At 43.5% G+C, this 19,601-nt stretch overlaps 1 protein-coding gene across 2 annotated transcripts in view; it reads right to left on the reverse strand.

Annotated features, from left to right (window-relative positions):
* ASPH (aspartate beta-hydroxylase) overlaps positions 1-501 on the reverse strand; it is a 210,243-nt gene extending 209,742 nt beyond the window's left edge. For both annotated transcript variants that reach the window (XM_029923909.1, XM_029923907.1), the window contains exon 1: positions 151-501. In XM_029923909.1, the coding sequence (XP_029779769.1) occupies positions 151-283 (133 nt within the window). In that variant the 5' untranslated portion in view covers positions 284-501. The remainder of the gene's footprint in view (positions 1-150) is intronic.
* Between the last annotated feature and the right edge of the window lie 19,100 nt (positions 502-19,601).

Below are 19,601 nucleotides of genomic sequence, written 5' to 3' on the forward strand. Positions count from 1 at the left end.
CCGAGCGCGGCCTCCGCCCCGCGCCACAAGGAGGAACGACGCGGAGGATGGATGCACGGCGGGATCCGGGGAAACGGCACGGCAGCGCCCGCCGCCCGGGCCCCGCTCCCGGACCCTGGCCCCACACCCTTTCCCCGGCACGCCTCTGACCTCTCCGGGCCCCGGGGCTGCTACTGCTGCCGCCGCTGGTCCCTGCGCCCGGGCTGCCGCTGCCGGAGCCGCTGCTGCTGCTGCCGCTGCTGCTGTTGCCGCCGCCGCCCTTGGCATTCTTGCGCGGGGCCATTGCGCGCACTGCGGGAACGGGTGAAGGGTAGGGGGCTCCCTCGGTGAGCCGGGCCACAAGAGGCGCGGGGGGCCGCTGACTGTGGCCGGCGCTGCAGCGGGTGCGGGCCGCTGCTCCTGCAGCAGCGCCCGTGTCTCGGCACCGTCCGCCGCGCCTCCGAGGACTTTCGCCCGCCTGCCGGCTGCGCGCGCCCAGCGCTCGCGTGCGCCGAACCTGTGACTCCTTCCCCAGGCGAGAGCGCGCGGCTCCCGGGCAGCCCGCCCCCCCCCGCGGTCACGCCCCTTCCCGCCCGAGCCCCGCCTTCTCCCCGCCCAGGGGAGCCTGAGTGACGGGGGTACAGCCAGTCACAATGGCGCTGTGAGGGGGTGGAACCCTGCCGCGCTTCCCCGCCCCCTGCAGACTTGGGGCTGTTCTGGCGAGTCGCAGGCGCCTGTGAGCGCCAGCCGCCTTCGGCTTTCCAGTCTGTCTCCGTTCTTTGGAACGTGGCAAACGTGGAAGCATAGAGGGCTCTCGCGAGCGTTGGCGGACCCTGTAAAATCAGGCTGGATGGGGCGGGGCGAGGAGGCGGGGCCGCCGGACACGTGTGCAGCGCTCGTACCCTGAGCGCGGCCCGTTGGCCTTTTTATGGGAATTTTGTTCGTGTCCCACTTGACTGTACGCACAAGACACCAAGGCATGCAGTCGCGCTTCTTGCGAAAGAGTTGTGTTTCCTATCAGTAGTAATATTAAGTCATTTCTGAAACGGTGATGTTAGGAGTCGTTCAATGCTTAAGCCATAGGTAGTTGATCAGTTGGGTTTTAAAGCAGGACTTTATTTTGTTGATGTCATCAATATCTTCAGAGAATCTTAATTAAAGGCACAAGTGTAAATGTAAAACAAGAAATTCATTTTATTGCCCTTGGATGGCACCCTTTTCCTGAAATCTCTCTGCTGGGCTCGCGCCAATCTTTCCCTGGTATTCCGAACCGCGGGTCCCCTCATGCACAGTCACAGAGTGCAGGGGCCTGAGCTGCCTCTGAGCTCTTAAAATTCTGGGCCCGTGGATGATCCAGACAGGACCTTGAGGAACTTGACGTCACCATCATCTTTTGTGTTGCCAATTCCAGCACAGTGCCTGGTGCATAACAGATGTGCAAGAAACGTTTTGTGATTGATAGATTTCTGACAACTTCTTAAAACCTTCCCCCAAATCTTGACCACTTTTCAGAGACCCTGTACTTGGAAGTGTCTCAAGAGGGCTCTGAGCCAGAAAGTTCTGCAGTGTGGCATCTGGTTTCCTCCCACTTCTCCAACATCACTACCCTCCATTGACAGGTCCTTCATGGCCCACTTGACTCTTCTGCCCTGTGCACTGCCCACCTAGTGGAAAGAAGTCCTTTCTCTCCTTTTTGTGAAATAATGTTAGGTAGTTATCAAGATATAACAGGTGCAGGGAGTTCACAGTTTTTACAAAACGGGTCTTTGTTTTTCTTATCGCATCTCTTTCTGCCTCTACACATCATTTCTCCCATTCAGGCCCCCTTACATTATTCCAACGAGGAGGTGTGGAGCTGGGCTAAGAGACAAATCCAAGTGAGAGTATTTAATATAAAATAATAATGAGAGCTGACCTGAGAAAAACAATACTGTAGATATTTGAACTCTTAAAATCTCACAAAACCCTGCTACTGTGTCTATTTTTTTTTTTTTTTTAGGGATGAGGTCACTGAGGCCTAGAGAGGTTAAGCAAAATAACTGAGATCACAGCAGGGATATAAACTCAGTCCATCTGGCTCCAGTCTCCGGTAAATTTTCATTTCAAGGCAAGGCTTGGTTTTGAGCAGAGATTGTCTCAACCCACTCCCTCTTCTCTTAGCAGATGTGTCCCTGAAACCTCCTTGGTTCTATCTGCAAAGACAAGTCTGAAAACTGATGGTGGATGCTTATCAAAATGCACCTCTTTGAGGAAATCAAATCTTTGATAACTGTCTCCAAAATGTCATGAACTGATGCTTTGCTCCTGCATTTCCAGAAACCAAATCTGGTACTATTGACAAGGTCCATTGCTATGTACTAAGGCAATACCAGGCCAAAATATAGGCTCAGGGCACCTGGGTGGCTCAGTCGGTTAAGTATCTTGGCTCAGGTCATGATCTCACAGTTCGTGAGTTCAAGCCCCGCTTCATCGAGCTCTGTGCCGACAACTCAGGGCTTGGAGCCTTCTTCAGATTCTGTGTCTCCTTCCATCTGCCCCTCCCCTGCTCACGCTCAGTTTCTCTATCTCTCAAAAAAACAAATAAACATTAAAAAAATTTACAAAATAGAGGCTCTGTAAATACAGATCACAAGAAGTTAGAGGTTACCTGACTTCCTCCTTGTTTCACAAGGGAACAGTTACAATGACATTTATAGACTTGGTATTATAAAGTAACATTTATAACATCAGATATTGTAGCTTTGTTTCCAGGACTAAATTCTTCCAAGCTAACTGTCGGTATTATACATTTTACATCTGTTTATACCTCCCACTGTATGGGTATTAAAAAACACAGAGTTTGCCTTTGATGAATATCTTCACATAGGTTCTTTTCCCAGCTTTGGGGAATGGGGGGGTTAGGGAGCCAAAGTATCTTTGAGATTGAATAAAAGGTCAAATATCCTGTTAGCTTATCCTATTTCTGTGACTTCTGACTTAGATATGAATGAACCCTGGCTGAAGCAATGTTAAAAGGACCATAAAGACAAGACTTAACTAGGACAATATATTAAAATACTAATTTAATAGAGCTTCTGAACTAGGCCAAATGTGCCTTTTAGATATCTCCATAAACTTTCCATTGGCTTCACTGGGATTTGCAAGTTAGAACCTGAGGACAAGATGTGTCCTAGATTTTTTTTTCTTTTGTTGACCTTTTACAACCTCCAGTCAAATGCTTTCCAAATTAGGCATTTCTGGACTTATACCTACTAGAACACTGGTTTAAAGTTGCATTTCCCCTTGCTTCCTAGACAGTGCTTCTCACTTATAGGCAGTTTCCCTAATGTGAAATTTTATTATTGCCCACTAAAAATGAGTATTTCCTCATCTTTATTTTCCATAGTAAATTCTGCCATAATGGAAAAAATTGAATTTCAACTGGTCATGATTCAATTGTGTGTTTTCATTTCATATTAGTAGAATTTGTTGCAGTGAAAGCTATGCTAGTAAGGACAAGGGCATTGTCAAGGCGCTCTGTACTCAAAATGTTCTCTCAGAAATTTTTTTTCATATTGGTTAGAGCTCAACTAGTAGATGAACTGTCTTTTTCATCAAACAGCTTGACTTTATTCTACTACAGAAAAAATAAACCTGGCTAGGATCTATTTAAAAAAAAACATGAAATGAACTTACACGAGAAGTAACTTTAAACCTTGCCAAAAATAGATCTGAATTAGAAATATTGTGTGGTGTGATATGGAAAAACAATCTGTAAACATATTAGCTAAGCAATCTATCATTTCTTGTTCCATTTCAGTGCTTTACATTTTCTATCAGGATTAGTACTTCTTAGTGCCAAATTCCCTTCCTAATAAACAGCATTTATGTAATGCTTATTGCTAGTTCTTAAGGACAAGGAACTCATAAAATTAATTGATTCTTCTTAAGTCTCAGACTTAAGGCCAGAAAGAACCGTAAACCTGGAGAGAAAGACAAATAATTAGAGAGTAACAACTGATTATACGCATGGCAATTTTGCAGTATATAAAAGGAAATATTAACATGATTTGGGAGTCCTTAGCAAGTATCAGAGAAATCCAGAAAAGAAACAAAAGATGTAGAGGCATCTCAAGGATTCAATTGCTCAGAAGATAATAATTTTTCTTAAACTATATTTGCTTCAAGAATCTCAGGGGTGTGTGTGTGTGTGTGTGTGTGTGTGTGTGTGTGTGACTAACGTAGTTATTTCTATATCTTTCATGAAAACTACCATTCTCTTCAGGTGTAAACAGTTTCCTAAATCAAAAGAAAAGTATCCTAAAACCAGTTTCCAGGATCCTCCAATAGTATCAAGTCTAAATACACAATGCAGATATATTTGCCTTACAAGGAATAGTGTTATGGGGCGCCTTGGTGGCTCCGTCAGTTAAGCGTCCACTTCGGCTCAGGTCATTATCTCGTGGTTCGTGAATTCGAGCCCCATGTCAGGCTCTGTGCTGACAGCTCAGACAGAACCTGGAGCCTACATCAGATTCCGTGTCTCCCTCTCTCTCTGCCCTTGCCCACTCTCTCTCTCTCTCTCTCTCTCAAAAATAAATAAACATTAAAAAATTGCTTACAAAAACCCCAAGGAATAGTGTTATTCCAATATGCAAAACTGAATCAATTAGTCAACTCAAATCATTGGTAATTGGTGGGCAATCATGCATGCCCTATGTCAAATTAGTATTGACTTAACCCTTTTTACACTGTCATCATTCTGACTCAGAACTATTCTGCAATTTTATAAGCACATGACAAGCATTTCTGAGCCTCTACCCTTGCTAGATGGAAAATAAAGAATCTCCTTGTGTCATTGCAATAAGATGTTAGTAACCTAAAGACCACTGATTATATATTTGGAATCCTACAGTATGTATTTAAGGAGTATAATACTCATGATGCTTAAAAATTGTTAGCATTATATTGTGGCTACAAACGAATTGTCCTGAATATTTTGTCATTCTTCATGGAACTGCTACAATGCTGACTTCATCACTTTGATGAATTCATTTCTCTGTTACAGATCCCTCTGAGTTAGAGACAGACACCAACACCCTGGATGTTTACTAACGCTACTCCTCCCAGTGCCTAAAGCAGATGAATCTAGTAAAACTTCATGGAAATCATTTCCAAGCATCTGTCTCACAAATTCTAGAATTCTATTTTCCCTGCTTCTTTATGTATCCATATTGCACATAGTTTTTCTAGCTCTAACACAAAAGAAGGATCGAGGAATGCAGCTACCAAATGGTATCCTTAGAAAAGCATTTGTATAGGGGCGCCTGGGTGGCTTAGTGGGTTGAGCGTCCGACTTTGGCTCAGGTCATGATCCCACAGTAGGTGGGTTCGAGCCCCACGTCAGACTTTGTGCTGACAGCTCAGAGTCTGGAGCCTGCTTCAGATTCCGTGTGTGTGTGTGTGTGTGTGTGTGTGTGTGTGCCCCTCCCCTGCTCATGCTCTGTCTCCATCTCTCAAAAATAAATAAACATTAAAAAAATTTAGGAAAACAGTTGTATAAAAACCTAAGTGAAGAAAGTTTGACCATTTAGACATTCTCCAAGAAGTTGTTTCTAAAGAAAAATTCTCTTTCCCAAATTTGAGAGGATGGAAATCAAATGTGAACAGCTTGATAGAGTGCTTAGGCTTATATAAAAATAACTAAGTCACAAACAATATTTAGGAAACTGTGCAGAGCACAGACCAGGGTAAGGATTGCTGACCCCTTGTCTATGTGTCCATCCTCTGTGACCAGCACAGAGTAGGTATTATGTGTTTTCACCTCAGACTCTTTGCACTTGCCTCTCTTCTTATTATTTTTTTAAATTTCTTTAAAGTTTATTTTTGAGAGAGAGAGAGAGAGAGAGAGCGAGGGAGGGGCAGAAAGAGAGAGGGAGACACAGAATCCGAAGGAGGCTCCAGGCTCTGAGTTGTCAGGATAGAGCCTAACATGGGGCTCGAACTCATGAACTGCGAGATCATGACCTGACCATGAAATCTGACCAATTATAAACAGATAAACTTAACTGTTTATATACAGTTAAACTCTACACTTAGAATTAAAAACTTGAGTTTACAAAACCTAAACTCTCTACAATTAGAATAAGAGCCTCAAAATAAAGATGTGACTTCCAAATCAGACAAGCATGAGAGAGAGAAGAGAATCTACAAATGACATAAAACCAGGACAGAAGAGGGAATCCTGGGTGGCTCTGATGATTTAGCATCCAACTCTGATTTCGGCTCAGGTCATGTTCCCAGGGTCACGGGATTGGGCCCCGCATTGCGCCCCGTGCTGAGCATGGAGCCTGCTTGGGATTCTCTTCTCTCTCTCTCTCTGTCTCTCTCTCTCTCTCTCTTTCTCTCTCTGTAAAACAAACAACAAAAACTAGGATGGAAGAAAAGGTTTATCCTATAGCTAAGTTTGCTTTGGTCTTTTTATTTTTTATTTTTCAATTTCCAAGGTAGAAGAGGTTGACTCTAACACCAGAACTGTGCTCAATATTATTTCTAGTTGTTGGGCATGTGTGCCTGTATGTTAAGGATTTGGTAAATTTCACATAGGTTATCGCGCACTATCAATTCAGATTTTCATCTAAGTCTTAAAAAAATAAAGTCAAGCCTAAAGTTGAAAGGATCACTTCAAGCATTAAATGTATGTAACTCGACCCTGTTAGATTCAACTTCAAGTTCTCAGAAGGAGCAGATCTTATAAGCAGCAACAAGCACTGAATTACGCTTGCTCAAGCCGAATCCCTGCTTGTGGGTGCACTGTGACCCATAGCTCAGGAGCCTAGAGAGGAGGGGTGACCGTGACCAAGCCCTGCGGTGTGCCTCACACTCCTTTATCTTCTCTCTGTTGCCTCAAACATGAGCCTCATGGAAAGGTGTGTGAAATCTCTCTGCCTCTTCCCCTTCTGCCTTCTCTGATAACTTCCCCCCAGCCCGAACCGCTGGCGATGGTACCCTGAGTTCACTCTGGCACACACGTTGGCACAGAGGAAAGGAGAGCACACAGTGTGGTTCTCGGGGTTCCCGCTTCTCCCTGGCCTGTCAACAATGCAGGCTGAGATATTTTCAGCCTGGACTATGCTATTGACTCAGAGCTCAAATGCTTTCCATGTCTGAGGCGAGAAGCCCTGATTTGGGGAAAAATCTCCACCCGCCAGCAGAAAGCCCCTCTTCTTCCCATCCCCACACTTGGGACTCCCGGTAAATCTGCAAGTTTGTGAGGAGGAAGGATGGCCGATTCAGCATGACTGGCCAAACCCTGGCTGCTCCTGGCTCTCACCGGCCACCAGAGTAACAACTCTGCAAATAAATGAGGCACCGCGCCAGAGAGACCGGCCGGAACCACGTGCTACTGGGGAGGGCCGGTGGGGGACCTCATCAATGATGCAGGACTGCAGGGGAAGCATGGCAGGCACTAGCCATGTCTCTGCAGCCCCCCGTTTTCCCCACGACCAGCACAGGGGCCATCCCAGAAGCCCTCCCTCTGGACTGGGCACCCTCTTCACAGTTACTCTGGCGGGAACTCTTGGGGTTACTTGCAGTTCTGGCATCCATGTTACAATAGGGAAAGAAGTCAGTGTTATTACCCTTTGGGTCTCCCCTCTGAGCTCTGACCGCTGGGCCTGCACAGAGTAGGCTGGCCCTTGGTCATTAATGCCTAGTGGGCCAACCCTTTGTGATACCTTCTCTGAAAGACTCTCTGTTTCTGAACGATGACTGGTCCCCAAGACCATAATTCTGTGGCTGCTCTGAACACTCTGGCTGTTTTCTGAGTGGTCCATATCTAGAGCAGTAATCCAGACAGGGAAGTAGTACTTCCCTCTACCTTCCAGGGCCTCAGACGACTGACCCAGACTGTGGCTGGCTTCCCCTCCCCTCCCTCTTACTTCCTTATCTCCAACCCTTCTCACTCAGAGAGCCCCGATACAAGGGACGACAAGGGACTGCTTGGGTCAGCCCAAGCCTGAGTGTGTGCATCTCTGGGCTGCCCCCAGCATCAGTCCTTTCTACCAGAGAGACAGGGAGCAGAGCACAGGTGCACAGAGAGCCAGCTCCCCGCACATGCCTGTCTGTCCCTTGGTTAGGAAGCGTGGTGTCCAAGGCCTCGCTCTTCCCACCTCCCTCTCTCCACACTCTCCTGGAAGATTTGGAAGGATGGGGAGCCCGGCTTCCTACAACACTTAGGGGAACTTTGCTGGGTCCCTGGTTCAGGAGAATGCAGTCACTGTGCCCCCCTCATTGTGAAGCTGGGGCTTCCTTTCCTCCGACCACACTCTATTTCAGGCCAGAAAATATTTGGACATTTGCTAATAGAGCAACGCATGCTTTTTCTTTCCCAATTTCCCCCTTTGCAGTTTTTGAGATTTGGGCAGTGCTTCTCATATAGACATAGCGATATTGTCAAGGCTTTATTTTCCAGCATTATGATCTTTTTCCTGAGAGCCAACAGCGTGGGGGGGGGCAATATACGGCATTTAAAGATCAGAACGGAGGAAGGTGAGAACAGAAATGTAAAATGCTACTTTTTAAAAACCAACTACACCTGTTCCCTATTCTTACATATGTTAGGGATCCACTAAAGTTTATCCTTAGATTATATTCTTGCTGATAATATAACCATATTTTTTTAAAGTGCTACTCAGATAATGTGGGCAAATTCCCACATACAAAAACTAAGGAAATCTTATTTCACATAATTAAACTACCATTTTCTATCTTCCCACTCCTAACTTCAGCATTGTTGCTTTTACAAAATCTGTTTTCCGGGTGCCTGGGTGGCTCAGTTGGTTAAGCGTTGGACTCTCGATCTCATGGTTGTGAAATTGACCCCCACCTCAGGCTCTGCACTGACAGTGGGCAGCTTGCTTGGGATTCTCTCTCTCCTTCTCTCTCTGCTCCTCCCCAACTCGTGCTCTCCCTAAATAAACAAATACTTAAAAAATTAAAATAAAAATTTGTTCCTGATATTTACATGATCATAAGCTTTTTCAGCATCTTTTCTGCTTTTATGTATGTAAAGGTTCTGGATTGACAGACTCCACTTTGGGTTCGATTAATTTGCTACAGCAGCTCACAGAACTCAGAGAAACGTTTTATCATACTTACCAGATAGTCACTCAGGCATACACCACGTGGGAGAGATGCATAGGTCAAGTTCAGGCACATACCACGTGGAAGAGATGTATAGGTCAAGTTCAGGCACACACAGCATGGAAGAGATGCATAAGGTCAAGCTATGTGTGAAGGTGCGCAGAGCCTCCGTGCTCTCTGAGTAGGTAGCCCCCTCCCCCCATCTCCATTTGTTCACCATGGAAGCTCCCAAGCCCATTCTTTTGGATTTTTAAAGAGGTTTCATTACATTGGCATGCTTGATCAAAGCTCTGGCCATTGGCAACTGCTTCAACCTCCAATCCCTCTCCCCTCCCCAGGGGTCTGGGATGGGCCTGAAAGTTCTAACCCTCTAATTGCATGATTGATGACATTGGCAACCAACCCTGTCCTTAAGTCATCCCACTAACATAACAAGAGACACCTTTATCACTCTCATCCTTGGGAAGTTTCAAGGGCTTTGTGAGTTGTGAGCCAGGAAGTTTGGATGAAGACCAAATATATATATGAAATATATTCTCAACATCTCAATGACCAAATACATAACTTCTCTTATAAATCATAATGTATATCATAATATGAGGTAAGGCTGTTGCAGGATACAAATGAGATTTGCTCCCAATTACTAAATTCTTAAATAATCTCCTCTGCCCAATTATTTCCAAGGAAACTGAATATATGTGTTAATCTGTAATCATGAAACATTACCAGTGCTATTCAAATTTTAATGCACAGCCACCAAATTTTCACCATGTGTGAAGACTCATTTTCTCTATACTTTACTGCTGAGATTGTATAATTAAGACAATAATAAATCATCTTAATTAAATGTTGGAAACCTAGCACAAACCAGGCAGGTGTGTATAAGACTCTTTCATATTCTAACTTCAGAAACAGGGATATACCTCTTCCCTGATTGAGGCAAAAAATGTATGGCTCCTAAATGCACTTGGGTGATGGGCAAAAGCATTCAACTAGTGGTACCACAAATCAAATTCAGCCTCCAAGTAGCTGTGTTCTGGAACCCCAAGAAATTCACTTGGCCTCTCCAGAATCTATTATCTCATATGTAAATGGTGGGCTGTCATCATGGAGCCCATCTGTTTTCATAATCTAATGAAAACTAGGGAATATTGTGAGAAACATAGCCATAGAGTTTGCTAGTCAATTTTAGGGATTCATGTATCTATGACTAAGAATGTCTGCACCAGAAGAGAAAATTCCTTCTTTCTCTTGCATTCTATGATGTTAAGACTTAGTAGCTGATAATGAGAATGATTTCTTTCATTTGCTTAGTCTCTTTACAGGGTTACTGGCTGAAGATGAGGAATGGCAAATGGCTTGTAGAGCTATCTTGTATCCATGGCAACTTTGAATACTATCAACTGTGAAAAGAATACTTAAGATCTCTACATAAGATGAAAATGTGGTTGACAATGGAATGATCCTACTACTGATTCAGTAAATTTAATTAGTTTGACAACCATTTGCACAATATGAAAATTTTCTGGAACCTACAATGAAATCATGTATCAGAAAGTCCTTTGGAAACTAGAAAGTGCTATCTACACAAATGTAAACATTATTTCCTTCTTAATTTTTATGACATAGATTTATACTATAGAGAGAAAAAAAATTCAATGGCAATATGCTTACATCCCCAATTTTGACCAAACTCATTAACTAAGCTGTTGGGTCTATGGAAGAACAATTTGGTATAGTAAACGTTTATCAACCTAAATAAAGAGGTAAACTGAGGCCAGATCAAATTACCAGAAATTGAGTTTATTTGGGAACGGCGGAGGAGCGGCACTTCCATAAATGCATGATGTTGCAGGCTACAGGTGAGTCTGTTGAGGGTTGGGAGGCTGCATTTACAGGCGAGTTGTGCAAGGAGGGGCATGTCCAGCCAGAGTCCAAGCAGAGAGTTCCAAGGCTTGAGAATGGGAATGGATTCTTGGCAGTTGTGCATTGGTCAGGAGAGAAGTCTTGTTCTTCTGTACATCAGACATTTATGAGAAATCAGTCTCTAGGTTCTTAAATTCCATTCTTCTAAGAGGTGCATGTGTGTCAGTCTCCATTTCATATACTCAGGTTTCACTTTTACAAATTACCAGGAATCTTTGAAGAAATACTGGTAACAATATGACTTGTTTATCTTTTTCCCTGTCTTACTTTCAACCTACCTTCCTTAAATATCTCTTGACCGCCTGATATGTCAGACACTCTGCCAAAGTACAGAGTAGGTGTCTTTAATCTTATAGTTAGCCTGAGTGAGGCTTTACATTTGCTGACAAAAGGTCTAACCTGGGCAGTTTTGTCTAGTTCGCCCTGTAGGTACACTGCGCAGCCCCTTCTACAAACATTGACCAAGTGCCTACTTCCTGCCAACTACTGTATCAAATGCATGTGGACTTTGTCTTCGAGCAGTTCGTGTTGTTTTGCAGGGAGTCTGACAGGCAAGCTAACAATCTTGATAAGATACAGAGACAGCGTGTCCTACCTGCAAAGGTAGGTGGGCAGGGGGACAGGGGGTGCTGGAGAAGTCAGTTATACTGTATCTCCCAGTGCCAGATAGAAATCAGAGGACTCCAGGGCTGTGCGTGAGTTTTCAACAGCACGTTTTTCAACCTCTTCATTTTACAAATAAGAAAACTGAGTCCCGAAGAGCGAGAGTGACTTAAAAAGGTTGAATAATCAGCTAATGCAGAACTAGAACCCAGGTGTCTCAGCAAGGACAATGTTGCCTGCATTGGGGTGAAAATGGGATCCTGGAGGCAAACATTTTAGATATTATAAGGGTGCAGGGAATCCACAGCCAGAGCTGTTGGCCAACTGTGGTCCTCACAGCAGGATCTCATGAAGGACACTCTGTGTAGCACACCGTCATGACCATTGCAGGAACTTAATTCTGGGCCATTTTCAACCACCTCACACGTTAGGTGTCATCATCCCCACCGAAAAAGAGAAACATGCTCAGAGAGGGTAAGCAACTTTCCGAAAGTCACACAGCTGGTAAATGGCCGAGATGGGACCTGCACTAAGGCTTTTCTGTTTCAAATATGTCCTCTTTAGGATATCTAAAACTTTACTGAAGTTCTTAACAAATCCCTAAAAGTAGGAGGGGGTAGTTCTGGATTATCATAGGACAGAAGGGGAGGGGTCTCTGACTGCACGACTCTCCCCATAGGCCACAGGATATAAAACAAATAAGCAGAAACTGAATGTGATAAATTCAGACAGTAGATCGTTGACCTTCTCGGATTTAAAATTCATGGTTTTAATCATTTGTGAGACTCCCTGGATCATAACTTGAAAGAATTTCCAATTTTACTAATTCATGCAGCTGAATATTTTGGGGATGGGCAGGGAAGTTGATATTCCTGAATGATCTACGTAGCTGGTGAGAGATTCTCATTTAGCAATCCTGCCTTCACTTGGTTTTCTTGTGCTGAGTCATTGCCCCATATTCAGAAACTCTCATAAGGTGAAACCAATTTGATTTCTTTTTGAAAAGGGTCCAAAAAGGAAACTAACTGCTAATGCTGATGATAGAAGTGAAATGCTTGAAACAATGAAAAGTTGGGATACACAAGAGTGCAATGTCAAATTTTTCTGCGGAACAGTCACGCCCTGGGTGGGTGCATTGGGTGGTCCTACAGAGACACCAGGACAAGAAAGAGACATCTGTGGCACCAGGACAAGAGAGTGCTCTGGCCTCTGCCATGATTGGTCTCAAGCAAGGGAGTTTTAAGAGGCTAAAAAGAAAGAGGCCACTTTACTATATCCTATGAGAAATATTGAGGCTTATGGTGGCATTTATTAATCTGGGGGATTCCTGAAGGCCGTACACGTGTCTCAAAAAAATGTGAAGTTCCAGCATCTGCTCTGGTGGAGTTTCCTGACTTCTCTCCAGTATCTCCTCTGCCGTCAGTGTTGCCCATTTCGGAAGATGGCCCCACCGTTCACCTAATCCTCAGCCTCACAAACTCAGCCTCTCCCCTTTCTGTTTTGCTCACACCATTTAGTTAATTCCCCAGCAAAATCTTTTGACTCTAGACTGAAAATATCTTCTAAAGCACAGTTCCTTCTGTCACTTCTACCATGATTACTCATTCTCAAAATAGCACCCTCCCTTAGAAGAGCCTCATAAAGGACTTCCCAGTTTCTACCTGTGCTCCCGATTGAATGTCCTTCCTTCAGAGTTCAAGGTGATTGCTGGAAAAGAGAAGCCAGACCTAAGCAAACAGCAAAAATCTTTCAGTAACTCTCTACTTGACTTAGAATAAATCCAATACCCTGTCCACAGCCTCTAGAGCCACCGCCCACCTGGTCTCTGGCTTCCCCTTGGACTTCCCCCCCCCCCCCCCCCCCCCCGCCCCCGCTTGTTCACTCACTCTTACTCAGCCATGATGGCTTTCTGCCTTTTGGGATTTGACAAACATGATCCTACCTCAGGGCCTTTGCAGTTGCCTGCACTCTATTTTTCTACATATCTGTGAGACCTTTCTCCTCTCTTCCTTAGGCCTCCACGCAAAGGTCAGCCCCTGACCCCTGACACAGGCCTTCCCTAACACATCTATGACCTGTCACCTTGCCAATCTCTACTTTCTTATTCAGCTTTACTTTTCTCAGTGGTATTTATTACCGTGGCCATTGCATTATATATGTGTATATATACCTTTCACATATATATGTGTGTGTGTATATATTTATATATATATATATATTATATGTGTATATATATCTTTCTCCATATATAGTTATTAATTGTCTATGTCCCAAACAGGAATATAAGCTCCACAAGAGAGCACTTCTTTTGTTCACTGCTGTCTTACCCACACGAAAACCACTATGTGGCACACTGTGGATACTCAGTAAATATTCGTGAATCCATATATGAATCTGGACAATGTGTGCCCTGCTTTAAATTAGTCATTTAGGACTAAGCAGACACTGGACAGGAGGCAGAGTGTGGAAGGCCATGGTGGGCGTGGGAGAGGTGCCAGTCCTTTTCTCCCCCGGGGCTAACCTGAGGTCCCCGGGCCCTGGGACGTACCAGCCACGGCACGCTGTCCATCAGACAGCCTCCAAAGCTCTGGTATCCTTCTGGTGAGGGGTTCACGCAGACAACGGGAGAGAAGAAGGTGTGCGGAGAACTGAGCCGTGCTGCCCAGCAGGGTCAGAGAGATGTCACATCCAATTAATAATCTGAAGAATTAAGGTTGTTGGGACTAAAGGGTGGAATCTGCATATTTCTCTGAAAGACTTTTGTATTGTGTTGTACGAGTAGGCAGATTTTACTCTTTCCTTTCTATTAGAGTGCTATCACTTTCAGGATGAATGTAGAATATTTATATTGCCGTTGTTTATTTTAAAAAATGAAAGATGAAGGGCACCTGGGTGGCTCAGTCGGTTAAGCATCTGACTTCAGCTCAGGTCACAGTCTCATGGTTCATGAGTTCAAGCCCTGCGTTGGACTCTATGCGTCGGACTCTGTGCAGAGCCAGGAGCCTGCTTCAGACTCTATGTCTCTCGCTCTCTCTGCCGCTTCCCACTCACGCTCTGTCTCTTTCCCTCTCTCAAAAATAAATAAACATTTAAAAAGTTTTTAAATGAAAGATGCTTTCACCCTCAGTTGTATAAAATATTAGTAGCTTAAAACAGCAGACTTAAATTATGTAAGAGGTAGCAAAGTCACCTTTTCTTGAGATAAACATTAACACATTAGAAGCCTACTCTGTCTTCATATTAGGAATGTCTAGTGTCTATCTGTAGTTTGTCAGACAGAAACTATAGGCAGTTGAAGAAAAAGAAAAAAATTCATGGTTTAATGAGTAAGCATTAAGCAAAATCGCTTACATCAAATTTAGAATGAACTTAAAATAAGGTGACAATTTTTCATTCAATACAAACTAACCATTTGATAAACAAACTTTGCTTTTTGTTTTTTGATTTTTAAAAATGTTTTTATTTATTTTTGAGAGAGAGAAAGAGACAGCATGAGCAGGGGAGGGTCAGAGAGAGAGAAGGAGACACAAAATCCGAAGACAGTCTCCAGGCTCTGAGCTGTCAGCACAGAGCCCGACATGGGGCTCGAACCCACAAACCGAGAAATCATGACCTGAGCTGAAGCCGGACGCTTACCGACCGAGCCACCCAGGTGCCCCCTAATTTTGCTTTTTGAAGTTTGATCCCACTTGAACTATTTTTTGGTTAACTTCATTTAATTTTCTCAGTTTCCTTTTATAATTAAGTGGTTTATGGTTCTCTATGCCAGTCAGATAATACTTTTAAAAATCTCTTCATTTCTATCACTGAAATATATATGTAGAAGTTGTATTGAGTGATAGTTTCTACTTCTTTATTTTGATTGTGAGACTATCTTCAATTTTTAAACCATCCTTAGTTTTAGCACTTTGGGTCCAACAATGGTTCAATTAATGTCAGGTGATTGCTAATATTGAAAAAGATATTCTGTCTTTCTGGGCTACCCCTTTCTCCATCTTTTGGGCTAAAGAGAGCAGGCTTGATGGGTTAATTATATGATTAAAAGAAATTATGGTCAGAGTAAAAAAAAATGTCAATAGGCTACAGATTAAAAATACAATTGATTTTTTCTTCTTAAATAGGGCTGGCTAGGAGACTTCCCTTCCCAGAGAGATGAAATGGATGGAATTTTCCTAGGCATCCACATAAATGAGTTGGAAATTTACACAGAGAGAGAGAGAGAGAGAGGGAGAGAATTGTACAGGAATGTTTATAGCAACTTTATTTATAATTACCCAAACTTGGAAGCAATGGAAATGTCCTTCAACATGTGACTGGATAGACCATGACACATGCGTACAATGCAATAGTATTCAGTCTTAAAAAGAAATGAACCACATGCTGGGAAAGCTGGACAGTGGCATGCAGAGAAATGAACCTGGACCACTTTCTCACACCGTACACAAATGTAAGACAGGAGGCCATCAAAATCCTCGAGGAGAAAGCAGGCAGGCAAAAACCTCTTTGACCTTGGCTGCAGAAAGTTCTTACTCAACACATCTCCAGAGGCACAAGAAACAAAAGCAAATATGAACTATTGTTACCTCATTGAAATAAAAAGTTCTGCACAGCGAGGAAACAATTAGCAAAACTATAAGGCAACTGACAGAATGGGACAAGATATGGGTTAGTATCCAAAATCTATAAAGAACTTATCAAAATCAACACCCAATGCATAGAGTGAACCCTCATGTGAATGATGGACTTTGTTAATAACAGTGTATCATTATAGTTCGTCCACTGTAATGAATGTTCCACATGAGCAAAAGGTGCTAATGACAGAGAAATGGGGATACGGGTAGGGAAGGGGATGGAGGGTTATCGCAGTGAGTACACTGCTCAATTTTTCTGCAAACCTGAAATCTATTGCGTGGTTTTAAAGTTAAGAAAAACGACACAGTGATAAATTGTCTATAATAAATCCAACTCAGCTATAAATATATAGATAGGCTGCAGGTAACAGAATGAGAATCATGCAAACATGAGTCAGGAAAAATCTTTAGAGCAAAGAAAATTTCCAGAAATAGAGAGAAACATACTGGTAAAAAGATCAGCCTGCCAGGAAGACCTAGCAATTGTTCTTCTGGGCATTTCTCCCAGTCGAATGGAAAATGATAGAATAGTTCTATATCTCAGCGGCAGTGATGGCTACATGAACCTACACACGTGACAAAAATGGCCATAGAGCCATCACACACGTGCCAACGCCAGGTTCCTATAGTGACACACGGTGCAGCTGTGCGGGGCAACTGAGAGGGCACACAGGACCTCTCCGTATTATCTTTGCCATGTCTTAGAAGCCAGTGATTATTTCGAAGGCAAAACTTGAAAACAAAAAGGATGATATGGGTTAAGAAAGTGATTTTTTTATTTTTTTTAATGTTTACTTATGTTTGAGAGAGAGAAAGAGAGAAAGCGCACGAGCCGGGGAGGGACAGAGAGAGAGGGAGATACAAATCTAAAGCTCCAGATTATTAGCACAAAGCCTGCCCCAGGGCTCGAACTCAGGAACCCTGAGATCAGGACCTGAGCTGTAGAGACCGGAGCTGAAGTCAGATGCTCGACCAACTGAGCCGCCCAGGCGCCCCATGGAAGTGAGTTTTGAAGGTATAGTTTATGTCTTTGAGTGGCTGGGGTTTCCTGCCAGCCGCCGCCTCATGAGCCCCCATGAATCTCCTGAGCCCGGCCACCTGTCGCTCCAGTGTGCTGGGAAATGTCATCACGGCACTCTGGCCAGCTGTGGCTCTGTGCTCGCCGTGAAACATTTCCAAGCGACCCTCGACAACTTATTGCTAGAGTTGACTTTTCCATCAAAGGTGTTTCTTTTATTTTGCCTTTTTGCAGCACCTAAGAGATGTGACTTGCCCTTTACTTAATTATTTTTCAAAAGAGCTTAGGCATCTGCTTTTCTCATTGTCAGTTGATTTGTTTAGCTGAATTTCCCAAAGGAGAGACGGAAAGGCAGATACCCAGGGTCGGTGTGTCAGCGTTCCTGCTCCCTGTCGGTGGTGAGCCAGGAACCGAGTGACCGGGTGTTCTGGATGGCCGGGGCATCGAAGGTGGCAGGAATGTTAACAGTAGAGTATGTTTTGGTATTCATGGAGCAGAGGAGAAAAGCTCCAAAACTTCCATCTGGACTTAACTAAGTTGATGATATCAAACCCTGGCTACTTGTAAAAATCACCTTGGAAGCTTTAAGAAAGAGCAATCCTCGGGGCACCCGCGTGGCTCAGTTGGTTGAGCGCCTCTTTATTTTGGCTCAGCTCATGTGTCAGGATCCTGGGATCAAGCCCTGTGTCTTGTCGGGCTCTGCACTGAGACTGCTTGGCATTCTCTCTCTCTCTCTCTCTCTCTCTCTCTCTCTCTCTCTCTCTCTCTCTCTCCTCCCTCTGTCTCTCTCCCATGCTCATGTGCTCACTCTCTCTCTCTCTCTCTCTCATTCAAATTAAAAAACAAAAACAAAAACAAACAAAAAACAATGCTCATGTCCTATCACAAACCAGGTAAACTGGAATTTCTGGTTTACTCTACACCAAAGATACATGAATATACGTGTGTATATCTGTACACCAGATTTCCCATATACCAGCGGTCTAGACAATATGTTACTAAGTGGCCTGGAGGAAAGTAAAGTTGAAAGGGGAATGGGAAATGCATTTGTGTGCTGTCAGTTAAACCTGGGTCCAAGAGAAGGCCTTTTTTGCCTGCTACGTTCCTTTTCATGAAGTTCTTCCAATATATTATGTAAGCCTTAGGAAAGGAAGTCTTGTAATATATCAATGGCAATCTGTGTTTATTAAGTCAACATTATGAGCATAAGGAACCTGTCTTGAGAGTAAATATTTGTAAATTGAGATAATTAGGCTTGATTGCTATCTCACAGTTCAAAATGAGCCGGAAAGAAGTGACTCATCGGAATTACTATTTGCATTAGGTGCTCTACACTAATACATGACAATATGTTCCATAGTTCAGAATATCACTTCCTTTCAAGATTAAGATATCCTGAAAGAGCAAAGTTCCCTTGGGGTAAACCATTTTCTTTCCAAATATGAAACGTACTGCCTTATAAGATCATAGAAATACTGTTGACTGTTGTACAGCATCCGAAAAGCAAAAGAAAAATTATTAACCATCATCTCACCGTTAACATTTTGGTTTATGTGAACCTAGTCTTTTTTTACCTATATATACATATGTGGGGGTTTCCTTTTATCTTTCCCTTTTATGTTTTTAAAACCATGCTGGGTACGCCAGGCAATCTATAATCGTCCATTATATGTCCTGCATATTTATGTATGCTATTTATACTGTAATTATGTAGCATAATTATAAATTATAAGTTAAGACTTAATTAAAATATTTGGGAAATTGGGTATTTGGCAAAATGGAATGTTCTGATGGTTTTTCTTTGATTTTGACCTGGCCACGCACACTCTTGGCCGTCCCCAGACCTGGCTGTCAGCCAGCTCTGCTCACATCTTAAAGACTCCAATTTCTACACCGGCTCTCTGGTTCCAATCTTGTGATTGCCACTTTATGGCTCTGCTTCTCATGTTGTATCACTCTTCAACGTCCTTGATCCTTCCAGGCTCTGGAACTTTCCAATTTCTTCCCACCAACTGCTCTCCTCAATTTCTGCTCCCTCTAGCCCAGATTCTACAATCCAGGTCTGTAAGACCCCTCGGCCACAGTTTCTTCATTGTGTGCCTGGGTCTCCCAGTCATGAACCACTATAACTAGAAATGTCCACTTTGCCGGTGTGGACAAACCTGCAGTTTTAACACTGCCAGAGAAAGTCACCTCAGAACATAGACTGTTCCACTACAGCCTCAAAGAGTCCTCAACTATGTCAGGAATTCTGTTTTAGGTCCTGTTATGGCAACCGTTTCAACTCTTCTCTGTCCTCCTTTATCTCTTCTCCAACTTTC

Source organism: Suricata suricatta, chromosome 15 (assembly GCF_006229205.1).
Source record: "Suricata suricatta isolate VVHF042 chromosome 15, meerkat_22Aug2017_6uvM2_HiC, whole genome shotgun sequence".
Classification (NCBI taxonomy): Eukaryota; Metazoa; Chordata; class Mammalia; order Carnivora; family Herpestidae; genus Suricata; species Suricata suricatta.